This window comes from Haliotis rufescens, unplaced genomic scaffold (assembly GCF_023055435.1).
Source record: "Haliotis rufescens isolate VD_foot unplaced genomic scaffold, xgHalRufe1.0.p SCAF_60, whole genome shotgun sequence".
NCBI classification, from domain to species: domain Eukaryota; kingdom Metazoa; phylum Mollusca; class Gastropoda; order Lepetellida; family Haliotidae; genus Haliotis; species Haliotis rufescens.
The window spans coordinates 880,989-904,204 of NW_025964335.1; the positions used below are offsets into that span (position 1 = coordinate 880,989).

At 42.8% G+C, this 23,216-nt stretch overlaps 1 protein-coding gene across 2 annotated transcripts in view; it reads left to right on the forward strand.

Annotated features, from left to right (window-relative positions):
• Positions 1-753: 753 nt before the first annotated feature.
• The window catches only part of LOC124140760 (aminopeptidase N-like), a 79,299-nt gene continuing 56,836 nt past the window's right edge, over positions 754-23,216 (forward strand). The window contains exons 1-14 of one of the 2 annotated variants that reach the window (XM_046508492.2): positions 754-852; positions 5,655-5,961; positions 6,402-6,903; positions 7,173-7,340; positions 8,957-9,068; positions 11,251-11,371; positions 12,752-12,903; positions 14,911-15,024; positions 15,350-15,484; positions 16,918-16,983; positions 18,465-18,530; positions 19,427-19,605; positions 21,146-21,255; positions 22,255-22,400. In XM_046508492.2, coding sequence (XP_046364448.2) covers positions 5,673-5,961; positions 6,402-6,903; positions 7,173-7,340; positions 8,957-9,068; positions 11,251-11,371; positions 12,752-12,903; positions 14,911-15,024; positions 15,350-15,484; positions 16,918-16,983; positions 18,465-18,530; positions 19,427-19,605; positions 21,146-21,255; positions 22,255-22,400 — 2,160 coding nt within the window. In that variant the 5' untranslated portion in view covers positions 754-852; positions 5,655-5,672. The remainder of the gene's footprint in view (positions 853-5,654; positions 5,962-6,401; positions 6,904-7,172; positions 7,341-8,956; positions 9,069-11,250; positions 11,372-12,751; positions 12,904-14,910; positions 15,025-15,349; positions 15,485-16,917; positions 16,984-18,464; positions 18,531-19,426; positions 19,606-21,145; positions 21,256-22,254; positions 22,401-23,216) is intronic. The other variant, XM_048386778.1, reaches the window with a different exon arrangement.

Sequence of the window (23,216 nt, forward strand, 5' to 3'; positions counted from 1 at the left end):
ACTGAAAAAGTTTGGAGAATTATAATGTATGATAAATAGAATAACACCCTCGTGTCTTTTGATATGAAATATATCAACACTCGTTGATATATTTGATATAAAAAAACCACCCGGGTGAGATTCTCTTTTTGTTGCCCCTCTGATAAGTGTAAACTGGCACGGCTCCCATGCCGAAAACTATGGATAGACAATGCCACACTAGAATTTGTACTTTACTAAGGAAGTGTTAACCAAATATAATATTTGTTACATCTGACCACTTTCTAAATTGCATTGTTTATTCATACTGAATTATTCCGGGGTAGAATAGGTCTTCAGCAACCCTTGCTTATCGTTAAAAGCGACTAACGGGTGGTCAGGCTCGCTGACTTGGTTGATGCATGTCATCGTATCCCAATTGCGTAGTTCGATGCTCATGATTTCAATCACTGGATTGTCTGGTCCAGACTCGATTATTTACAGACCGCCGTCATATAGCTGGAATATTGCCGAGTGCGGCGTTAAACAACAAACCAACCAACCAATCATACTGAGTTGCAGTTCAAAGCGGGGTTATACCCAGCTGTCTGAGGCTGTGTTTACCTAAGCGCAGGAGTGACAGTATATATACAAGCCGAGACGACACTCCACATCCAGGGACCCTCAATACCCGTTCAACCACCCTCATATGCATAGGCACAGGTGACGAAGCATATTCTGTACCAAGAAAATATTGAATCGATATATTGTTATGTACAGCCGTTCAACACTGCGCATGTCCACGGAGTGTTCACGTGATCTATAACCAGGGTGGTCAAAGATAGTTGGCGGATGACTTGTGGATGAGTTGTCGGACTTCTGTGTTGCAATAAGGTTGGTTTGGATAGAAATTATTAACTTAGAAGTGCTTTATTGTGTTATATAAATGCTCATTTTACGGTGTATTAGTGTTATTAGTATATGTGTTAAGGTAGACACAGTTTTAGGGATAACAACTTCTTTAATACTGTAAAAAGCAAATTTCGGTATAGATCCTAATACCGTCGTCAAGTAATACAACGGTATAAGTCTTATACAGTCTTGCTTGACAATGGTATAAGGATCTATACCCAAATTCGCTTTTTACAGTGTAAAAGAAGTTGTTATCCATAAAATTGTGTCTACCTTTTCATCCGTCAACAACTTCTTTGATACTGTCAAAGAGCGAATTTCGGCATAAATCCTTACTGTCAAGCAAGACAACGGTATACATCTTATACAGTCTTGCTTGACAATGGTATAAGAATCTATACCGAAATTCACTTTTTACAGTATTAAAGAAGTTGTTATCAATAAAATTTTGTCTACCTTGTCATCCGTCAACTCCTAAGTAATGCCTATCAAACAAGACAGGATATGTGTTGTTTAAAAATATTCTTAGAATGTCACAATTGGTACGGGGTATGGTTGTTGGGCGTTTTGAGATTGTGTGTGTGCGTGCGTGCGTGCGTGCGTGCGTGCCTGCGTGCGTGTGTGTGTATGTGTGTGCGTGCGCGCATGTATGTTTATTAATACATGCATGTGCTTATGTGTGTTCATGCATGTGTGTTTTGAGTGTTTGTGTGTGTGTGCGTGTGTTTGTGTGTGTGCGTGACTGCGTGCGTGTGTGTGTGTGTGTGTGTGTGTGTGTGTGTGTGTGTGTGTGTGTGTGTGTGTGTGTGTGTGTGTGTGTGTGTGTGTGTGTGTGTGTGCTAAGTCTTTCAGTTGTGCAGACAAAGTCGAACTTGTTGTCGAACAATTGGATCATACAACTATGGATATGTCGCATACCAGATTAATCATACACCTACGAATATTTCGAAATTGTATGGAATTAACTGCGGATATGTAGAAATTCAGTTTGGTCATGCAGCTACGGATATGTCGATCTTCACTCTGACCATACCACTACGGGTATATCGATCTTCTTATTTAATCGTCAATCGAGACTGTTTTCAGTTTCCATTACCATTTTCGTTAATGACCAACGTGACTAGTAGAAAAGCGTCGGAACCGTGATGACAGAGCGATTTTATTCATAGGAAGAAAAGTCCGTGTATGTGAAGGGGGCATAACTGTCCAGGCAACATGAGGGTTAAGACACTGCTTATTACTGTCTACAAACTGAAAAAGTTTGGAGAATGACGTAGTATGATAAATAGAATAACATCCTCGTGTCTTTTGATATCAAATATATCAACACTCGTTGATATATTTGATATATAAAAAAAACCACCTGGGTGAGATTCTCTTTTTGTTGCCCCTCTGATAGTAGAAAAGCGTCTGAACCGTGATGACAGAGCGATTTTATTCATAGGAAGAAAAGGAAAGTCAACACAGTTGCGAAGGGTACAAAGAGTTGAACGACTTGAGTGTGCAATAGAACGGAGAAACCTCACTTTGGTTTGGTATTGAAAAGATGTTTGTGAAGCATCACAAAGGACTGGGTGAGTGACCTACTGCAGAGAACGTCCTCACGAGAAGTTGTGGTACTGTATTCTAAAGGTACTTCAATGTCTGCGAATAGTCTCTTTGAATTGCGATCAACAGATCCATGTAAACACGATACACGGATCATACATACACACACATTACAATTTGGGCGCAAGATGCATTCGACTATAACGCTATGTACACGTCTATAACGCTATCTCGGATTGACACCTATCGAAGGCCACCCAGACGGAGCACCTTTAGAATACAGTACCACAACTTCTCGTGAGGACGTTCTCTGTAGTAGGTCACATGTCTCAAAGACAAGCAACCAGTTTGGGTGAGAATCCGTCGGACGCGAACTTTCGACCTTCGGATTGTTAGCCCGACAGCTCACCGACTGAGCTACGTCCACACTGTGAAACTTAGTGTAAATTTACCTAGTCATCCCTATGACGTTACGGAACTGAACGAAAAGGGTCGAATAGGTGACGGACACTTACGAAGGTTACGGGTAGGCATGGTGTCTCGTGACTTTAGTCTACGGACACTTACGAATGATCCCGATGCCATTTGGCACACTCGTCCCATTCCGTAATCTACAAGATACCGAGTGGCGAGGAATTAGCCTATGTGGCACGCGAACTGAAAACGTCTCAAGGCGTCACACGTCAGACGTCGAACTCGCGAGTTCGCATGAATGATATGGTATTTAATCATTCGTCGGGTGATTTTTGTGACAGGAAAGTGTGGTAGGGTACACTGTAAGGATGATCTGAATAATAGCAAGGAATGAGGGAGGCTTGAGCATGGCTAGTGAAATTCCACAGGACTGGAATCTGTGATCACGGACAGAGGTCGAATGTTTTTGTAGTAATGTTGAAGGATGCTGCACAAGTGACATATCACTGGTTCTTTCAGAAATGTGTGAGGGGTTCCATGTGCATACTTAATATACACATCGATATCCGCTGTTTCTTTCAGAATGACTGGCATCTACCAAGGTTGTTGAAAAATATAACTGTTTCCATCACGCACATAGATCCGTCTTAACAAGGGTAGATAATTCTCCCCTACGTGCGAACTATCGCTGAGATTGCAAAGAATGTCTATAGTAGTATTGTTTATGTCCTTGAGGTCCACTTCACCCAGCCTCAATTCAAACAAGGCAACCATCCACTCGCCTTCTGGTTTTAATCTTTGTGACAGTTTCATTCGGAACTGAAAGTGTGTGTTGTTGGGAAAGTAGCTTTTGGAGTCTGAACTGTTGAACACGATGTATTTTTCCATTATTATAGATCCCTGACATCACTCTCTTCCAACCATGAATGAAAACTGGGAGGCCAACCAGCCCACCTCACTAAATAGTCGACTCTACCCCTTTCTTTCTTCTTCTTCAATACCTTTTCAATATCCCATACGGGGTCTTTCTGAAGCTCTTGTTCGTAACACCGACCTTGTAAACGTCCCTCTTGAAAGTCTTTCAGTGTGTATAAAGGAACACCTTGTTGACGACTCCTGGAATCTATTTTAAGTAATTCTTGTGTCCATCGCAAGTTGAACGGCTTTCTCAAATAACTGATTCTTACAATATCTCATACTTTATAGTGAAAGTTGTTTTTTAATAAGTGGACTTGAAAATGGTGTCATGTACAGGTGAGACCACGCTTTGAGTCCATTTCTTCCGTTACGTCTGCAGGCGACCCCTTTCCTAAACTTCAATGTATGGTATGGTTGTAATTGTAATCCAATTCGGCCAATACATCGATGTAGCGTTCGGTATTACTGTGTGTCAAATAGCGTTGGTTGGTTGTTTTACGCCGCACTCAGCAATATTCCAGCTATATGACGGAGTAGCATAGCGAGGTATAAGAGATCTTAACGTTCTAATGAGTGAGTCGGGTTTAACGCCGCTTTTAACAGTATTCCAGTTATATCACGGCGTGTCAGCTTAATGTAGGAGGAAAGCCCGAAGTGGTGCAGGTCGCAGACCACTTCGGTGAAACCCACGAGCACGGGTATGGTGCCGACAAACCTAGAAACATGATCGGGGCAAATCGAGATTCGAACCCACAATCATAGGTTTCTGGTGTGCCCAAGGGACGCAACTCTGCACAGTGAATCGCGGCGCCTTAGACGACTGGGCCACCCGTGCCCCCCTAACGTTCTAATGACCCTCTCTGCATAATTGGATTCAATGTCTTCGTTTTGAGTGACAAACAGTTCGATTCATCTACTCTTGGTAAAATCCTGAAAAATAATCCTTTAAATTCTGTTCCTTTATCCACTCTAAACTTTTGTGTTGTTCGATCACCAGACAATATTTTTTTAAATATCTCGACCACTGTCTCTGGATTTTTTTGATTTTTCATAGGAGCTACCCACAGATAGCGAGACAGTATTTTCAATGACAATAAGCAAATACCGTACGCCATTGTTGGCTCTTGTATATTAAGACATGTCCATCAAGTCTACATCCAACTGTTCATTCTAGGCTATTAACCCGTACTCTCAGCCGAGAAAATCTATATCTCATCGGCTTGGGTGAAGGGTGTAAGCTTAAAAACGACTTCACCTGACTAAGAGATGGCTTCTTATTACGTCGTTTTAAGCTTTCATAAAATTTACTCCTTCCATAAACGGCACCACTTCCACGAGGATGGAATGCTCCAATGCTTTTGTCGTCTTTCCATTAGAAGCCATGATGTCTAAATGACATGACTGGTCCTAATTAATGCTTTTTAAGAAATAAAAGACAAACACTTAAATAACATTTAGTTTAATGCTTTATTAAAACACTCTTTCTAACAACATCATTTTTACAACAGATTTTTTTAACTCTGAAATCCATATACCTGTCTTAAAGTAATTCTGCAGATAGTCTTTACATTGATAGTGAAGTAGAGTGAAGGGAGACACGACCAACAGTGATGGATCATCGCGAACCACATTTAAATATGAAGATCGATATATCCGTAGTGGTATGGTCAGAGTGAAGGTCGACATACCCATAGTTGTATAAACTAACTTGAATTCGACATATCCGCAGTTAATCCCATACAATTTCGAAATATTCGTAGTTGTATTATTAATCTGGTGTGCGACATATCCATAGTTGTATGACCCAATTGTTCGACAAAAAGTTCGACTTATATCTGTATTTATTTAATACAACCATATTTCGATATATCCGTTTTTTATAATCAACCTCTGCCATTCCCCAGTTCACCGCATCTGAATCAATGCGAGATTATACCGTCACCGACACAAACGGTACCACTCCAAACGGTACCGCTCCGATGTCAGATGAGAAGCGCAGCGGCGGAGTTTACATCAGCCATGGGGTGGGGTTCATCCTTCTGCTTCTGGCCGCATGTCTGGCCGTGCTGGTAGGACTCGTTGTTCACCTGGTATCCCCTGGTCAGGTTATCTGCACGTGCGACACGCCCACTGTAGCGACACCTCCACTCAAGCCGGAGGAACTCCGGGCACGCTGCGTGGGGCTTGTAGATGGCGGTGATCTTAAAGTTTGTAAGCAAATATTTAAATTTTGTTTTTTGTGTTAAAGAAAATAGCTGTAAGGATGAAGGCCTCTTATGGTAGTACCTCTTCTTATAAATTAGACATATCGGGGGAAAAATATTACAGATATTAATGAACACCTTGCCTTGCTCCAAGGCTGTACTGAATGATAAGTCCATGAGTGTATAGTAATTCTGTCCTTATGATAGGCAAGTCTAGGTAACCGGAGAGTTCAGAACCAGTCTCTGGTAGTGGCAACTTGTACGTATTATTTATATAATCTAGAAATTATAACTTAAATATTTTTGATATAAAGTTAAATGAATACCATATGTTCTGTCAGACTTGAATATGGAGTTGTTCTACAAAGTCATTGTAAACATAAAATGTAATTAAGAACTTATTAATTATCACTTCGGAAGTATTAATATCTGCATGACTTCCATCAGGTGACGCGTGTTCCAAGAAAACAACAACAGCAGCAGCGACAGCGACAGCGACAGCAACGGCGCCCACTACAACAACGACTACTACAACACCAGCCCCCATCATCAACTACCGTCTCCCAACGGCTGTAAAACCTTATCACTACGTCCTTGAACTCCAACCCGAGATATACGGCACGAACTCGTCTCTCTTTACTTTTAACGGGACAGTTTCTATTGTCCTCAACGTAACGGAGGCGACGTCTAACGTGACCTTGCACAAAAACGATCTAACGATTGATAACGACTCCTTATCCTTTCGACCTCTTGACAACCTGAGTGATAGGGGCCCGGCTATTGTCAGCACAAGTTATGACGAGGTCAGGGAATTTTACGTCCTTCACCTTGACAATGACCTCCAACCCGGAAGGTCATATGAAGTCGGGATGAGTTTTCAAGCCAAAATGAGAACCGACGGGTTGGGTCTGTATCTCAGTTCCTACAAGACGGATTTGAATGAAACCATGTAAGTCGTTGGTGCTGAGATGACGTCAGAGCTATTCTATTTGCCAAATTATGACAAATATCGATTATAAAATACCATGAAGATATAATTTATTTAACTATTGATTTAGAATTTGCATACCCATGTCAACACCTGCATGAATGAACGACTTTTTGTGTGTTAGCGTAATACATATTTTCGTAAAAATCTATTTTTTTAAAATCTAATTTTGAGGTTTCGTGAAGGAGTACTTTGGCCATCTTGATAAATAATATTTGTTTTTCGTTCAGTTACCTAGCATCCACTCAGTTCGAGGCACCTCATGCGAGGAAAGCATTCCCATGCTTTGATGAACCAGCTCTGAAGGCGACCTTTGATATTACCTTGGTCAAGAAGGTGACCACTGGACGGAACTACCGGACACTGACCAATACAGAAGCTGTGTCCAGTGAGACCAGGTAAAAATGGTATAGTGAGGAACTCCAAGACCAATGCAGACGCTGTATCCAGTGAGACCAGGTGAGGCGGTATAGTCAGAAACTCCAACACCAATACAGACGCTGTGGTCAGTGAGACCAGGTGAGATGGTATAGTGAGAAACTCCAACATCAATACAGACGCTGTATCCAGTGAGACCAGGTGAGGTAATATAGTGAGGAAATACAAGACCAATTTAGACGCTGTATCCAGTGAGACCAGGTGAGATGGTATAGTGAGGAACTACAAGACTAATACAGACGCCGTGTCTAGTGAGACCAGGTGAGGTGGTAAAGTGAGGAACTACAAGACTAATACAGACGCCGTGTCTAGTGAGACCAGGTGAGGTGGTAAAGTGAGGAACTACAAGACTAATACAGACGCCGTGTCTAGTGAGACCAGGTGAGGTGGTAAAGTGAGGCACTTCAAGACCAATACAGACGCCGTGTCCAGTGAAACCAGGTGAGGTGGTAAAGTGAGGAACTACAAGACCAATACAGACGCTGTATCCAGTGAGACCAGGTGAGATGGTATAGTGAGGAAATACAAGACCAATACAGACGCTGTATCCAGTGAGACCAGGTGAGGTGGTATAGTGAGGAAATACAAGACCAATACAGACGCTGTATCCAGTGAGACCAGGTGAGGTGGTATAGTGAGGAAATACAAGACCAATACAGACGCTGTATCCAGTGAGACCAGGTGAGATGGTATAGTGAGGAAATACAAGACCAATACAGACGCTGTATCCAGTGAGACCAGGTGAGGTGGTATAGTGAGGAAATACAAGACCAATACAGACGCTGTATCCAGTGAGACCAGGTGAGGTGGTATAGTGAGGAAATACAAGACCAATACAGACGCTGTATCCAGTGAGACCAGGTGAGGTGGTATAGTGAGGAAATACAAGACCAATACAGACGCTGTATCCAGTGAGACCAGGTGAGGTGGTATAGTGAGGAAATACAAGACCAATACAGACGCTGTATCCAGTGAGACCAGGTGAGATGGTATAGTGAGGAAATACAAGACCAATACAGACGCTGTATCCAGTGAGACCAGGTGAGGTGGTATAGTGAGGAAATACAAGACCAATACAGACGCTGTATCCAGTGAGACCAGGTGAGATGGTATAGTGAGGAAATACAAGACCAATAAAGGCGCTGTGTTCAGTGAGACCAGGTGAGATGGTATAGTCAGGAACTCCAAGACCAATACAGAAGCTGTATCCAGTGAGACCAGGTGAGATGGTATAGTGAGGAACTACAAGACCAATACAGACGCCGTCCCTAGTGAGACAAGGTGAGTATAACAGGGTGGTATAAAGAGGACCAACAAAACCAATACACACGTCATGTGTTGTGAGACCAGGTGAGGTGGTATAGTGAGGTGGTATAGAGATGAAGTTTAGCGAGGAACTATCTGTTTTTTCACCTGATAAAATTCTTGTTTAACTTCAATTTCACTTTCCTTACCACTTTAATATTTGTAAATTGAAAATAACTTCGACGCTCAAGTGTATCCTCCATCATACAATTAACTGGTGAAATCTCCTATTAAAGCTGTGATGTCAACTCCTGCATGTTGTCTTTTACAGAGGCAACTATACAGCTGATAAGTTTGCAACGACACCGGTAATGTCAACATATCTCCTCGCCTTCATCGTATGCGACTTTGACCAATGGGAAAACACCACCTCAAATATAACGGTAACTTGTCCTTATTACGCCTTGTTCCATGGGCCGTCTCCGTGGTCTAGTGGTAGAGCGTCCGCCCGGAGAGCGGAAGGTCCGGGGTTCGATCCCCGACCGCGTCATACCAAAAGACGTTAAAAGATGGTACTTGTTGTTACCCCGTCTGGCGCTCGGCATTAAGGGGCTAAAACAAGGACTGGTCGGCTCGGAGTCAGTATACTGTGTCTGAGTGGGGTATTCATGTTAAACAGCGGCATGGTATCTCAGTGTGCTAGCACTATAAATCGGCATCAGTCCGGACTAGTACAAGCAGCCACACACATACATACACGTGCATGCACGTCGCTATATCAGTGCAATAATCTTGGACGCGACGTTAAACCCCATTTCACCTCACCTTGTTCCATGAGTTTTACACCAGCTTACACCATAGTGCTGTTCTAAGCGACACTTTTTAAACACTAGGTGTTATCTGGTAATTAAAACACTGATCTCATGATGATGCCAATTCCGTTGTGACGTATTTAGGTCACGTGTTGCTCCAGTTCTTCCAGCCTTTGAGTATTGTTCGATGACCTCCTTGAATGGTCTAAATATAATTGTATATCACGTTTACGCCGGGCCTCTACACTTAGATATGGATTACGTAATGAAGAAAGTATGAGAATCTGTTGATTCTGCTTCGACTAAAACCATGTTATGGTTGACATATAAGTTCTCTAAAATTTGCACAATGACCTCAAGTTGCCTCAACGTTAGATGCACGTTCAGAAAGGCCAGTGAGTTACTGATTGAGTATGAATTGCACCATTATTAGTGTGTCGTCTTTATAATGGTTTAACATTCCGTTGAAAGGGAGACGTGCTGCAACGTCCTACCGACATCCTTTCCATCCGGGGTAGAATAGGTCTTCAGCAACCCGTGCTTGCCGTAAGAGGTGACTATGCTTGTCGTAAAAGGCGACTAACGGGATCGGGTAGTCAGGCTCGCTGACTTGGTTGATGCATGTCATCGATTCCAATTGCATGAATCGATGCTCATGATATTAATCACTGGATTGTCTGGTCCAGACTCGATTATTTACAGACCGCCGTCATATAGCTGGAATATTGCTGAGTGCGGCATTAAACAACAAACCAACCAACCAACATCCTTCCATATAGTTACACCCGACCAGGTTGTTTCATACTTATCACACTCTCTCACACACACACTCTCACACACACTTTCACTCACACACACACTCACACACACTCTCACACATACTCACTCTCTCACACACTCTCACACACTCTCACACACACACACACACTGTCACACACACTCTCTCACATACATACACACTCACTCTCTCTCTCTCACACACACACACACACACTCTCTCTCTCACACAATACATTCTTTCACACACACAGTCTCATAACACTCTCCCTCTCTCTCACATACACACACAGAGTCACACACACTCACACTCTCACACACACTATCTAACACACACACACTCTCGCAACACGCAGTCTGACATACACTCTCACTCACACACCCTCTCTCTCACACACACACACAGTCACATACACTCACACACACACTCTCTCTCACGCACACACTCGCACACATTCACACTCGCACATACACTCTCATTCACACACACACACACACACACACACACTCACACACACCCTCTCTCTCACACACACACTCACACACACTCTGACACATACTCACTCTCTCACACACTCTCAATCAAACTCTCACACACACACTCTCACATACACACACTGTCACACACACTCTCTCACTCTCTCACATACACACTCACTCTCACTCACTCACACACACACACACACACACACACACACACACACACACACACACACACACACACACACCTTAAGACCTGGGGAAGAATGAACCTGATGCATAATATCGATAAACTAAATGATGTTCACTGCGACAATGATGATGATAATAATATTATGAATTACAATTAAGACGATAACAGAACTTATCATCATAACTGGTATGCAGAACTTGCAAATTACATATATAATAATAACAACAATGGTAGTGATGATGATTCGATGACGATGACTATGACGACGATGATGATAATGATGATGATGATTCGATGACAATGACGACGATGATGATGATGATGATGATGATGATGATGATGACGTGTTCCATGTCGTTGCAGTACCGCACGCTGGCCCGCCCAAATGCCCTGCAGCACGCCGACAGGGCCCAGAAGTATGGCATTGCTCTGTTCGACTGGTTCGAGAAGACATTCGAGCCTGACTACCCCATCACTAAACTTGGTATGTGGACGATTTCACTTTTGTCATGTATACATGAAAATTATTTACTATCTCTCTAAAATACCATAGATCTCCATATAAAATGTCGCTTAGAAAGTGACAAAATCATATTTAAATACAGATGCCGTGTACTGACATCTTTTGTATCAAATATGTGGCAAAAAGTAGTCACTATTTCAATACGCTTTTTAATTTCATTAAATATCTGAAGTCGTTGTGACCATCTGGAGGATCATCAGTTATCTTAGCCTTGTATCAAACTGAGGTTAATTTCACATGCAGATACTGACGACACACTGAAGTAAAGAACTATTATAAAGGAGTGGTGCCTTCAATATTAAATGTAGAAGATGGTCTATGGTCGTGTGTCTGAGTCTTTTGGTAACTCATTGTGTTGCTGTGTATTTGTGTGTGTTTGTGTTTGTTTGTCTTTGTGCATTTGTGTGTCTTTTTTGTTTGTGTGTCTTTGTGCATGTGTGAGTCTTTGTGTTTATGTGTCTTTGTGCATTTGTGTGTGTTTGTGTGTGTTTGTGAATTTATGTGTGTTTGTGCTTGTGTGTCTTTGTGCATTTGTGTATTTTGTGTATTTGTGTGTTTTATGTATTTGTGTCTTTGTGTGTATGTGCATTTGTGTGTCTTTGTGTATTTGTCTGTCTGTGCATGTGTGTGTCTTTGTGCGTTTTGTGTATATGTGAGTCTTTGCGTGTCTTTTATGTATTTGTGTATCTGTGTCTTTTTGTATTTGTGTTTCTTTGTGTATTTATGTGTTTTATGTATTTGTGTCTTGGGTCTTTGTGTGTCTGTGTCTTTGTGTGTCTGTGTCATTTTGGATTTGTGTGTATGTGTCTTTTTGGATTTGTGTGTCATGTGGATTTGTGTGTCTGTGTCTTTTTGGATTTGTGTGTCTTGTGTATTTGTGTGTCTCTGTGCATCTGTATGTCTTTGTGTATTTGTGTGTCTTTGAGTATTTGTGTGTTTTGTGTATATGTGTGTCTTTGTGTATTTGTGTTTTGTGTGTCTGTGCATGTGTGTGTCTTTGTGAAGTTTGTGTGTCTTTGTGTTTTTGTGTGTCTGTGTCTTTTAGTATTTGTTTGTCTGTGTGTATTTGTCTGTCTGTGCATGTGTGTGTCTGTGTGTCTTTTGTGTTTTGTGTATATGTGAGTCTTTGTGTGTCTTTGTGCATTTGTGTGTCTATTTGTATTTGTGTGTCTTTGTGTTTATGTGGGTCTTTGTGGGTCTTTGTGCCTTTGTGTGTCTATTTGTATTTGTGTGTCTTTGTGCATATGTGTGTCTGTGCATTTGTGTGTGTCTTTTTGCATTTCCATTCTACAATACCTGTTTGTATTAAGGTTCTCTATAAAAATAATACCATCTGTGCAGACAACATCGCCATCCCCGGGTTCAGATCCGGTGCCATGGAGAACTGGGGTCTCATAACCTACAGTGAGACGCTCCTATACGAGGTGGGCGTGTCCACAGCAGCTCAAGACAGCTGGGTCGTGGAGGTGATCTCGCACGAGATTACTCACCAGGTAGGTCAAGGTTAAACTGGTTCCACGGTTGGTTTGATCAGCAGTATGAGAGCTTCGAGCCACCAGGTTGCCAAACAGGTATTCTTCAAATCTGTACCACATCCGCATACGTAGCGTCACAATTACGACTGTAAATAAATACAGAGACATTTCATTACTTCGAAAGTTTTGAACGATTATGAGTGCAACAAAGTGCTTTGCTGATTGTAACTTGTGAAAACATGTTACATGTATGATTGAGTGTAGTGGGGTGTAGGGGCGTGGGTGTGGGCATATTAAAATGTTATTTAAAAACCATAAAATGAGGGGGTCATCAAAATATGATACAGTCCTGAGACCAATCTCCTACCAAGACATGGCCAGCACTAGCACCCACTATCTATGAGACTGTCGGCAAATGTTAAACTTCATATATGTGATATTATCAAAACACACCTTTGTACTCTATGACGAAACTCCGCTCTAATAAAACACTGGAGGTTTTAAAAGTTCTCTAAGCTTAAGACAAGGGCGTTGACAAGTTATTGTGCATACAAACGCATCATTCTCTAGAGCCCGATTCGAAAGAGAGCACGTTATATTTATCATCCTGGCTGTCACGTGAGAGACGGGTGAGATCAAGGGATAATCGCTGCAATAAAATTGCATCACAATGCCTGGCAGACCAATGTGACGTCATCGGTTACATGACGTCACAATGACATGATATCAGTAATATAATTAAGGTTAGTTAGCTGTACTAGTTACACGCAAGACACAAGTTATTACGGATTACAAACTCATTAAAATCAGATCTAAGTTCTCGCTAACGCTAAACAAAGATCTGAGGACATCCCATTACGGGTCACGTCAGAACGACCTTTCTTCCGATCAATCAAAGCGTCGCTTACCAGATCATGAAAGTACAGTCGGAATGTGTTTTCTAATCATGCAACTTCGAAAAAGTTAACATGGGGTATTCCGAACGACAGTTACGGCCCATACGACCGATTCCGTCAAAATTATCGTCTATCTCTCGCTTCCCGTTCGCGAAAGGTCGTTCTTACGTGACCCGTAATTGGATGTCCTCAGATCTTTGTTTAGCGGCAGAGTGAACTTAGATCTGATTTTAATGAGATTGTTACGGATTACAAACTGAAAAAGTTGGAATAGGGATTTTAGATGATAAATAAGATCTTAACCTTTTATATATACACACACTTATAGATAATGGAACAATTAGACAATCAGCATGAAGGCAACTTATTATGCACAGAGCGGATTAATGAAAATACATTTGCAGATAACTTGCACTCCTTTGTTCAATATACAGCGAAAATCCCTTCCGTATTAAGCAGTTTGTTGTTTAGCCCGCACCAGCATTATTCCAGCTACTACTCCGGCGGCCTGGAGTTGAGATGAGGTGAAATGGTTTAGCGTCGCGTTCAAGATTTTTGCACTCATTTAGATATGAGGCTTCAGTGAGTGAGTTGGGTTTAACGCCGCTTTTAACAGTATACCAGTTATATCCTGGCGTGTCAGCTTAATGTGGGAGGAAAGCCCGAAGTGATGCAGGTCTCAGACGTTTAGCACTTCTGTGAAACCCACAAGTACGGGTATGGTGATGACAAACATAGAAACATAATCGCGGAGAACCGGGAGTCGAACCCATAATCATAGGTTTCTGGCGTGCCCAAGGGACGCAACTCTGCTCTTAGACGACTGGGCCACTCGTGCCCGCTTTATTGGCTTGTTAGGCATAGACTATCGTGTTTCTTCATGTGTGTAAACCAGTATATTGCTGTTGATGTATATATAGTGTATCTTGTTTCCTCATGTGTGTAAACCAGTATATTGCTGTTGAGGTATAGTGTATCGTGTTTCTCCGTGAGTGTAAACCAGTATATTGCTGTTGAGGTATAGTGTATCGTGTTTCTTCATGTGTGTAAACCAGTATATTGCTGTTGATGTATATATAGTGTATCGTGTTTCTCCGTGAGTGTATTTATTGCTGTTTGAATGTTGCAGTGGTTCGGCAACATCGTGTCCCCCAAGTGGTGGTGGTGGCTGTGGCTGAACGAGTCCTTCGCTTCTTTCTGGGACTTCCATGCGGTGGAGGCCATCTACCCACGCAGGAGATCGGTGAGTGGCAATCCGAGTACCATATTAGTCAATTTGTGATCTTATACAGTGCTACCCTTGAGAATTCCAGGGGAGAATATTGGCCCTTAACAACCCATTCTGATCGTAAGAGGCGCCTCAGAGGTTCAGGCTCGGTGACCTGGTTGATGGGTATCAACGTCCCCGACTTCGTGGATCGTTGCTCATACTAACAATCACTGGATTGTGTGGCTCAGAATCTATTATTTACTGGCAACGTCATATAGCTTGAATAGTGCTGAGTACGGCGTTAAACAACAGACAAAGATATAACCAAACTGATCGTATGTTCTTCTCTCTGCCACAGACGGAGCAGTTCGTAGTCCAGTCCATGCATGCTACGATGGTCGAAGACGGGCTGCAGACGTCGCACCCAATGACGAACGACGTCGAGAGTAACGCGGAAGTGGAGGGCTCCTTTGACTCCATCACATACACCAAGGTATGAGTGACTGATGGAGTGGTGGGTCGGGGGGGGGGGGGGGGGGGGGGGGGGGGTAGGTTTAATGGTGTTTAACGTCATGTGTGCGTGCGTGCGTGCGTGCGTGCGTGCGTGCGTGCTTTCCTGTACTATATTCTGGACTATTTCCGGTTTTAAAACGCTAGCCCATTGCGAACCGTGCCATAGTTTGACATGGATATTCCACTCAGACACAGTATACCGACTCTTGAGTAACAGAGAGGTCAGGAGATCACTCAATATTTATTGTTTTCCACAATCGTCATGTCGACCTTCTGCGAAGACGCTCACAAACCTCATTCCGGGTAAGCTCTGTCTTTTCTTGTGTTAATTTTATTGTTTCGACACTGTCATTTCGACCTTCTTTCTAAGCTTCTCACGACCGTCATTCTGGGCGAGCTCTGTCTTTTCTTGTGTTGACAATAATTTATTGGTTTCGACACTGTCATTTGGATCTTCTTTCTAAGCCTCTCACGGCCGTCATTCTGTGCGAGCTGGGTGTACTGTCTCGTGTTGAAATTGCTGTAATGGTTTCTATTTCTTGTGTGGACAATACTTTATTGGTTTCGACACCGTCTTTTCGACCTTCTCCTAACCGTCATTCTGTGCGAGCTGGTTGTACTGGCTCGTGTTGAAATTGCTGTAATGGTTTCTATTTCTTGTGTGGACAATACTATATTGGTTTCGACACCGTCATTTCGACCTTCTGTTAAGTGTCTCACAAACCTCATTCCGGGCGAGCTCTGTCATTTCTTGTGTAGACAATACTATATTGGTTTCGACACCGTCATTTCGACCTTCTCCTAACCGTCATTCTGTGCGAGCTGGGTGTACTGTCTCGTGTTGAAATTGCTGTAATGGTTTCTATTTCTTGTGTAGACAATACTTTATTGGTTTCGACACCGTCATTTCGACCTTCTCCTAACCGTTATTCTGTGCGAAATGGTTGAGTGGGTACGTGGATGTTTAACGTCGCTTCAAACAGACTGCAATTGTAATATCGAATTATGCGTCAAATAAACTGCATATCGTAACATATTTAACACAAAATGAGTGTCAGGCATGACGACACGTTTAACATTAGTGCATCATATCGCTATCAGTCAATTATTGTTTAAATGTGGACAGGTCTTTATGATATTAACTTCAAATTAGCACTGTGAGGATATGGGTTTGGCATAAAATGAGTGAGTATATGAGACAAGTTTAAGACGCATTTAGTACATGGTCACATTACATCGGCCGTTTTACGTTAAACGAGAGTCCAAAGGTCCTTTACACGCGTCTCGTTACATAGCCTGTCACCTTGAAGGTCAAGATCTGTATTCGAACCTACCATTATAATCTATTCCTGTGCATTGTGCATGCATACATGATGTAAACTGCAAATCAAACCCTTATGCTATACCTTGTAGGGAGCGAGCGTCGTTCGAATGATGCACTTCACCATGGGAGAGGAACTTTTCATCAGAGGGCTGAACGTAAGTATGGTTTGATTTTAGAACGTGTACAAAAACAGTGATATTGACAGCAGAGTACACCCTGGTTCATGTAAAGGAGCCTAGACTTTGTTCATTTCAACACATGTTGTTTTGGACCTATTACAACACTAAATGTGTCAGTTAATCCAAAGTGCTGATTTCCGAACTATTTCAGTCTTTGACTCTGGATGATTTTCTTGAGAAAATAAAGATTAAGCGGTAAGTATAAATGTACAGTGCATATGGCAAAGGGGCGGTCGGGTAGCCTAGTGGTTAAAGCGTTCGCTCGTCGCGCCAAAGACCCGGGTTCGATTCCCGACATGGGTACAATGTGTGAAGCCCATTTCTGGTGTCCCGAGCCGTGATATTGCTGGAATATTGCTAAAAGCGGCGTAAAACCATATTTAGTCGCTATATAAGTGTATTATCTTGGACGCGACGTTAAACCCAATTTCACCTCACCTCACCACTTCATCAAAATACCCCCCGATGGTTGGATCCAAATGTTGATTTTCCCAATTGGACATTTCCAGTGTGCCTAAAACGGCCCTTATCCTTCTGTGTCCTTTGTTGGGAAACTCTTCTGCCTTTCGGGGGGTATTTTGATGAAGTGGTGAGGTGAGGTGAAATTGGGTTTAACGTCGCGTCCAAGATAATACACTTATATAGCGACGTGCATGCACATGTGTTTGTGTGTGTGTGCGGCTGCTTGTTCAAGGACCACTAGTCCGGACTCATGCCGATTTATAGTGCTAGCACACTGAGATACTATGCCACAGTTTAACATGGATACCCCACTCAGACACAGTATACTGACTCCGAGTCGACCAGTCCTTTTTTAAGCCCCTTAATGCCTAGCGCCAGAGAGGGTAACAACAAGTACCATCTTTTAACGAATTTTGGTATGACGCGGCCGGGGATCGAAACCCGGACCTTCCGCTCTCCGGGCGGACGCTCTACCACTAGACCACGAAGGTAAACCTACATCAAATTCGGGACGAAACGGGATTCGAACCCACGAGCATAGGTTCCTGGTGTACCCAAGGGGAGTAACTCCGCAAACATCTTGCAGCGGGGTGACTTCACTCCCCGTATCTTGATACCTAATACACTTAATTAATTTTTAAAAAACGTGGATGCACGTACAAGTCGGGGCGGTCGGATACCTAGTGGTTAAAGGGTTCGCTCGACATGGGTACAATGTGTGAAGCCCATTTCTGGTGTCCCCCGCCGTCATATTGCTGGAATATTGCTTAAAGCGGCGTAAAACCATACTCACTCACTCACTCACTCACTCACTCACTCACTCACTCACGTACACGTGATAAGTGATATGGTCACTTCCCGAACGAAGTTATGGTGGCGATTGTGTCCAGGGTATTTAGTAGATTAGATTGTCGGTGTGATACACTGGATAATGGAAGATGAATTTGTGAGTTAAGTGTTTACTTTAAAACTTTTAAAAATAATTCCTCTTTCAGCTGTATTTGAAGAGACATCAGTACGGCGTTGCTGAACATAAGGACTTATTCAACGCTTTGACAGAGGTACGTCACAATTTTACGTCAACGTTCCAGTTTTGTAATGGTACCAGGTGCTACGTGGAAAAGCCGCGAACAAGCTGGCACATGATTCCATGGTTACAGTCAGCCAATGGCGTTGTTTCGTTGGACTTCCGTCAGTCGTGACATGTTTTCGCTGTTCACTTGCTGTAACATTGCATGCAAATGCAAACCCAACGTTTTTATAGCCCAACAAGTGATATTGCACGTGCATGTCATGTTGGTGTGTTTCGGCGCCAGGCTCTCACGTAGTTTTTAGCGATTTTTCCATCTTTTCACCAAATTTCTGCAGTACCCCATTCTTTCCACACTATTCAATCCAAATCCATGCTGAAATGACCAATTCAGTTTTGGTATTAATTTTGTATGGATGTCGGCGACACTCAGATATTTACGATTATCGTTTATTTATCCAAATGGTTCATAATAGTCTGCAACACAAATAATGATAGAGTATGGAAAAGTAAAGCAAGTGTGTATGTGCGCGTGTGTGCGTGTGTGTGTGTATGTATGTGTGTATGTGTGCGTGTATGTGTGTGTATATGTGTGTGTGTGTGCGTGCGTGCGCAACAGCTCAAAACCAGATATTTTTTAATTAAAACTACGAGCCTAGATATATATATGTTTTTGCAAATCTGGCAGGAATGTATTTTTTGTGTCTAACAGATCCTTTGTTTCAACAGTCGGAAGTATAGTTATTTTTTTGCGACAATTTCTTGCTTTAAAACACATCCCAGTGTTTCCTTAAAATCCAAGACTTACGCCAGCCGTTGCACTAAGATTGCTTTGTGATACAGAACCTTGCCCTTTAAAAAAAGCATATTGGTGCTTTTTTATCTATCGGAACTGCCAAAAATATATTGTTTATTCTTTATACATAGCAATCTATAGCTGAAGGCACTCCCATCAACATGACAGACATCTTTGAACCCTGGGTTACACAGATGAACTACCCTCTCGTCACTGTCAAGGTCACAGGTCCTGGAACCATCCATGTCCGTCAGGAACGCTTCCTCAACAACATGAGCTCCAACACGACCGGAGACACAGCTCCGTATGGGTAAATACAGTGTTGTTCCTTGTTTAGTTGGCGCTTGTTTTAGGCTGTGCTGGATCGCTGCAAGAGCTAAATCTGCAAACTATTTAATCAATACAAATGATTGGTTGGTTGGTTTGTTGTTTAACGCCGCACTCAGCAATATTCCAGCTATATGACGGCTGTCTGTAAATAATCGAGTCTGGACCAGAAAATCCAGTGATTAATATCATGAGCATCGACCCACGCAATTGGGATACGATGACATGCATCAACCAAGTCAGTGAGCCTGACCACCCGATCCCGTTAGTCGCCTTTTACGACAAGCATATAGTCGCCTTTTACGGCAAGCATTGGTTGCTGAAGACCTATTCTACCCCGGAATCTTCACGGGTCCAATGCAAATGGAAACGTTTGGAGACATTTACTTAAATTCAGAATATCCAATCACAATTTACCAGTTGAAACTAGAAGGAGAAAAATACCATTATCTGAAAGAAAATGTCCTCTGTCATTTGAAAGACACAGGTGATGAATTTCACTTTTTGTCCTCCATTTTGCAAAAAGAGAGGAAACAACTCATACATAATTATTATATTAAACCTTAAATGTATAAAATGAAGTTACTTTGTAATAGCCGAAGATGAGGAACATAACGAAATTAAGTAAAAGATCTATGATAAAGTTCAAAGCAGAAAGATTTGTTTGTTTGTTTGTTGTTTAACGCCGCACTCTGCAATATTCCAGCTAAAATGACGGCGGTAAATAATTGAGTTTGGACCAGACAATCCAGTGACTGACATGATCATCGATCCACCCAACTGGGACACGATGACATGCATCAACCAAGTCAGCGAGCCTGACCACCCGATCCCGTTAGTCGCCTTTTACGACAAGCATAGTCACCTTTTACGACAGCAGGAAAGAATATTCCATACATGTTTTTAGTTGTGTTCTGTACCTGATCCGAGTGTTCGAAATGGATGTTTATGGCATTGTAATGGTGTTGTCATGTGATAAATAAATAAATAAATACTTGATCTGTACCTCTAATGTCGCTGATCTGAGTGGCGACTAAATGGATCTGGTGGTCAGCGCGGTGACTTCGTTGACGGTTAGTCAAATTACAGTTAACTACATTTATAACGAACACGCTTATAACGAACTGACTGATATAACGAACTTATTTTTTAGTCCAAGCCATTTGTTGTATATATGCTTATAACGAACTACGGTTATAACGAACTAAAACTAGTTGTCACTTTGAGTCGTTATAACCGTAGTTTACTGTACGCCGACGGCGTGATTCCTTGTTAATAGTATAAATCACTGGATTGTCTGGTCTAGACTCCATGTTAGATACAGGCCGGCGTCGTATGGCCGGCAGGAATATTCTTGAGTGCGGCGTTAAACAACAAGCAAAACCACGCACGCCCACCCTCCCGCCTGCACGCCCACCCACCCGCCTGCACGCCCACCCTCCCGCCTGCACGCCCCCACGAACGTGGCATCCATCAAGTGAAGCTAGTCATCTTTTCCTGACGGGAATGCTTTCTTTTTGCAGTTACAAATGGACAATCCCTATCACAATCGCCTCGAGCAAGAACAGCAGCAATTTAAACAAGAAGTACAGCTACAACGACATTGCATGGTTGGCAAAGACAGAAGCAGAGAGTAAGTAATATCTATATTGAATATATGTGATGTCGCGGACTACACAAGTAATGGCCTTGTAATGAGTTGCGCCCCTTAGCCATGTCAGGATTATGTAGTTTACGTTCGTTAACGGATATGTTTTCTCGAAACACTGGGATGGCGGAAGACATACAATATAATTGTATAGTTCAATGCGGCGATGCGGGGAACAGGGAACGGCAGCGGGGATGCATAAGAGTGAGTGAATATGGTTTTACGCCGCTTTTAGCAATATTCCAGCAATATCACGGCGGGGGACACCAGAAATGAGCTTCACACATTGTACCAATGTCGGGAATCAAACCCGGGTCTTCGGCGTGACGATCGAACGCTTTAACCACTAAGCTACCCGACCGTCCCGGGGATGCATAAGAGCGTCGTTCAAAATGCAGGGGACCGACATGGTTTGAATGCTATAGCTGAGCAGAAACGTCGGTCGTTGGTTCGAATACCAGACTCGCCATGATTAAGATTCATCATTTGTCGGCAACATACCCGTGTTCATGGGTGGAATGAGTGAGTGAGTTGGGTTTAACGGGTTCGCTTAGAAACATAATCGGGGCGAACCTAGATTCGAACCCACAATCATAGGTTTCTGGCGTGCCCAAGGGACGCAACTCTGCACAGCGAATCGCGGCGCCTTAGAACTATGTCCGCTCGTGGGTGGAAATACTGTTCGTCTTCCAGGTTCAGCTTAATTGTGATCTTTCATTTGTCAGATCAAACATAGTGTTCGTGGGTTTCACAAAAGTGGAAACCATCAAAGACAAGTATAATTTCGACTTTCATCCCCCCATCAAGCTGGCACGACGTGATATTAGTGTAGGGGTTATACGCAACCCGCATAGGAACATGTGTAGATACAGTCACCCCAACACTGCCACTACAGGTTGGGTGGGGCTGTGTGTATTTCAGCTAATCCGGAACAGTCATCATTTCAATATAGAAAATAGCTATGTAATTGTATTTTCTCAACAGAAAACATCATTGATCCTGTTGTCCCCGACCCTTCACAGAATGACGCATGGGTGGTCGTGAATGTCCAACAGTACGGTTACTACAGGGTCAACTATGAAGAGAGAAACTGGATGGCGCTCGTTAAACAGCTGGAGCTGGACCACACAGTAGGTGACGCAGTTTACAATGTTTCAGGGCGGGAAGAATGACTCGGGGCGGGAAGAGAGTTTCAGGGCTAGAAGAGTGTTCCAGGGTATGAAGAATGTTTCCAGGTGGCAAGAAAGTTTCAGGGCTGGAAGAATGATTCAGGGCTGGAAGAATGTTTGAGGGCTAGAAAAGTGTTTCAGGGTATGAAGAGTGTTTCAGGGCTGGAAGAATGTTTCCAGGCGGCAAGAACGTTTCAGGGCTGGAAGAATGATTCGGGGAAGGAAGAATGTTTCGGGGCTAGAAGAATGTTTCAGGGCTAGAAGAATGTTTCGGGGCTAGAAGAATGTTTCAGGGCTAGAAGAATGTTTCGGGGCTAGAAGAATGTTTCAGAGATGGAAGAATGTTTCAGGGTATGAAGAATGTTTCAAGGCGTCAAGAAAGTTTCAAGGGTGGAAGAATGTTTCGGGGCTAGAAGAATGTTTCAGGGCTAGAAGGATGATTCGGGGATGGAAGAATGTTTCAGGGCTAGAAAAGTGTTTCAGGGTATGAAGAGTGTTTCAGGGCTGGAAGAATGTTTCCAGGCGGCAAGAACGTTTCAGGGCTGGAAGAATGATTCGGGGAAGGAAGAATGTTTCGGGGCTAGAAGAATGTTTCAGAGAAGGAAGAATGTTTCAGGGTATGAAGAATGTTTCAAGGCGTCAAGAAAGTTTCAAGGATGGAAGAATGTTTCGGGGCTAGAAGAATGTTTCAGGGCTAGAAGAATGTTTCGGGGCTAGAAGAATGTTTCAGAGATGGAAGAATGTTTCAGGGAGGGAAGGATGATTCGGGGCAGGAAG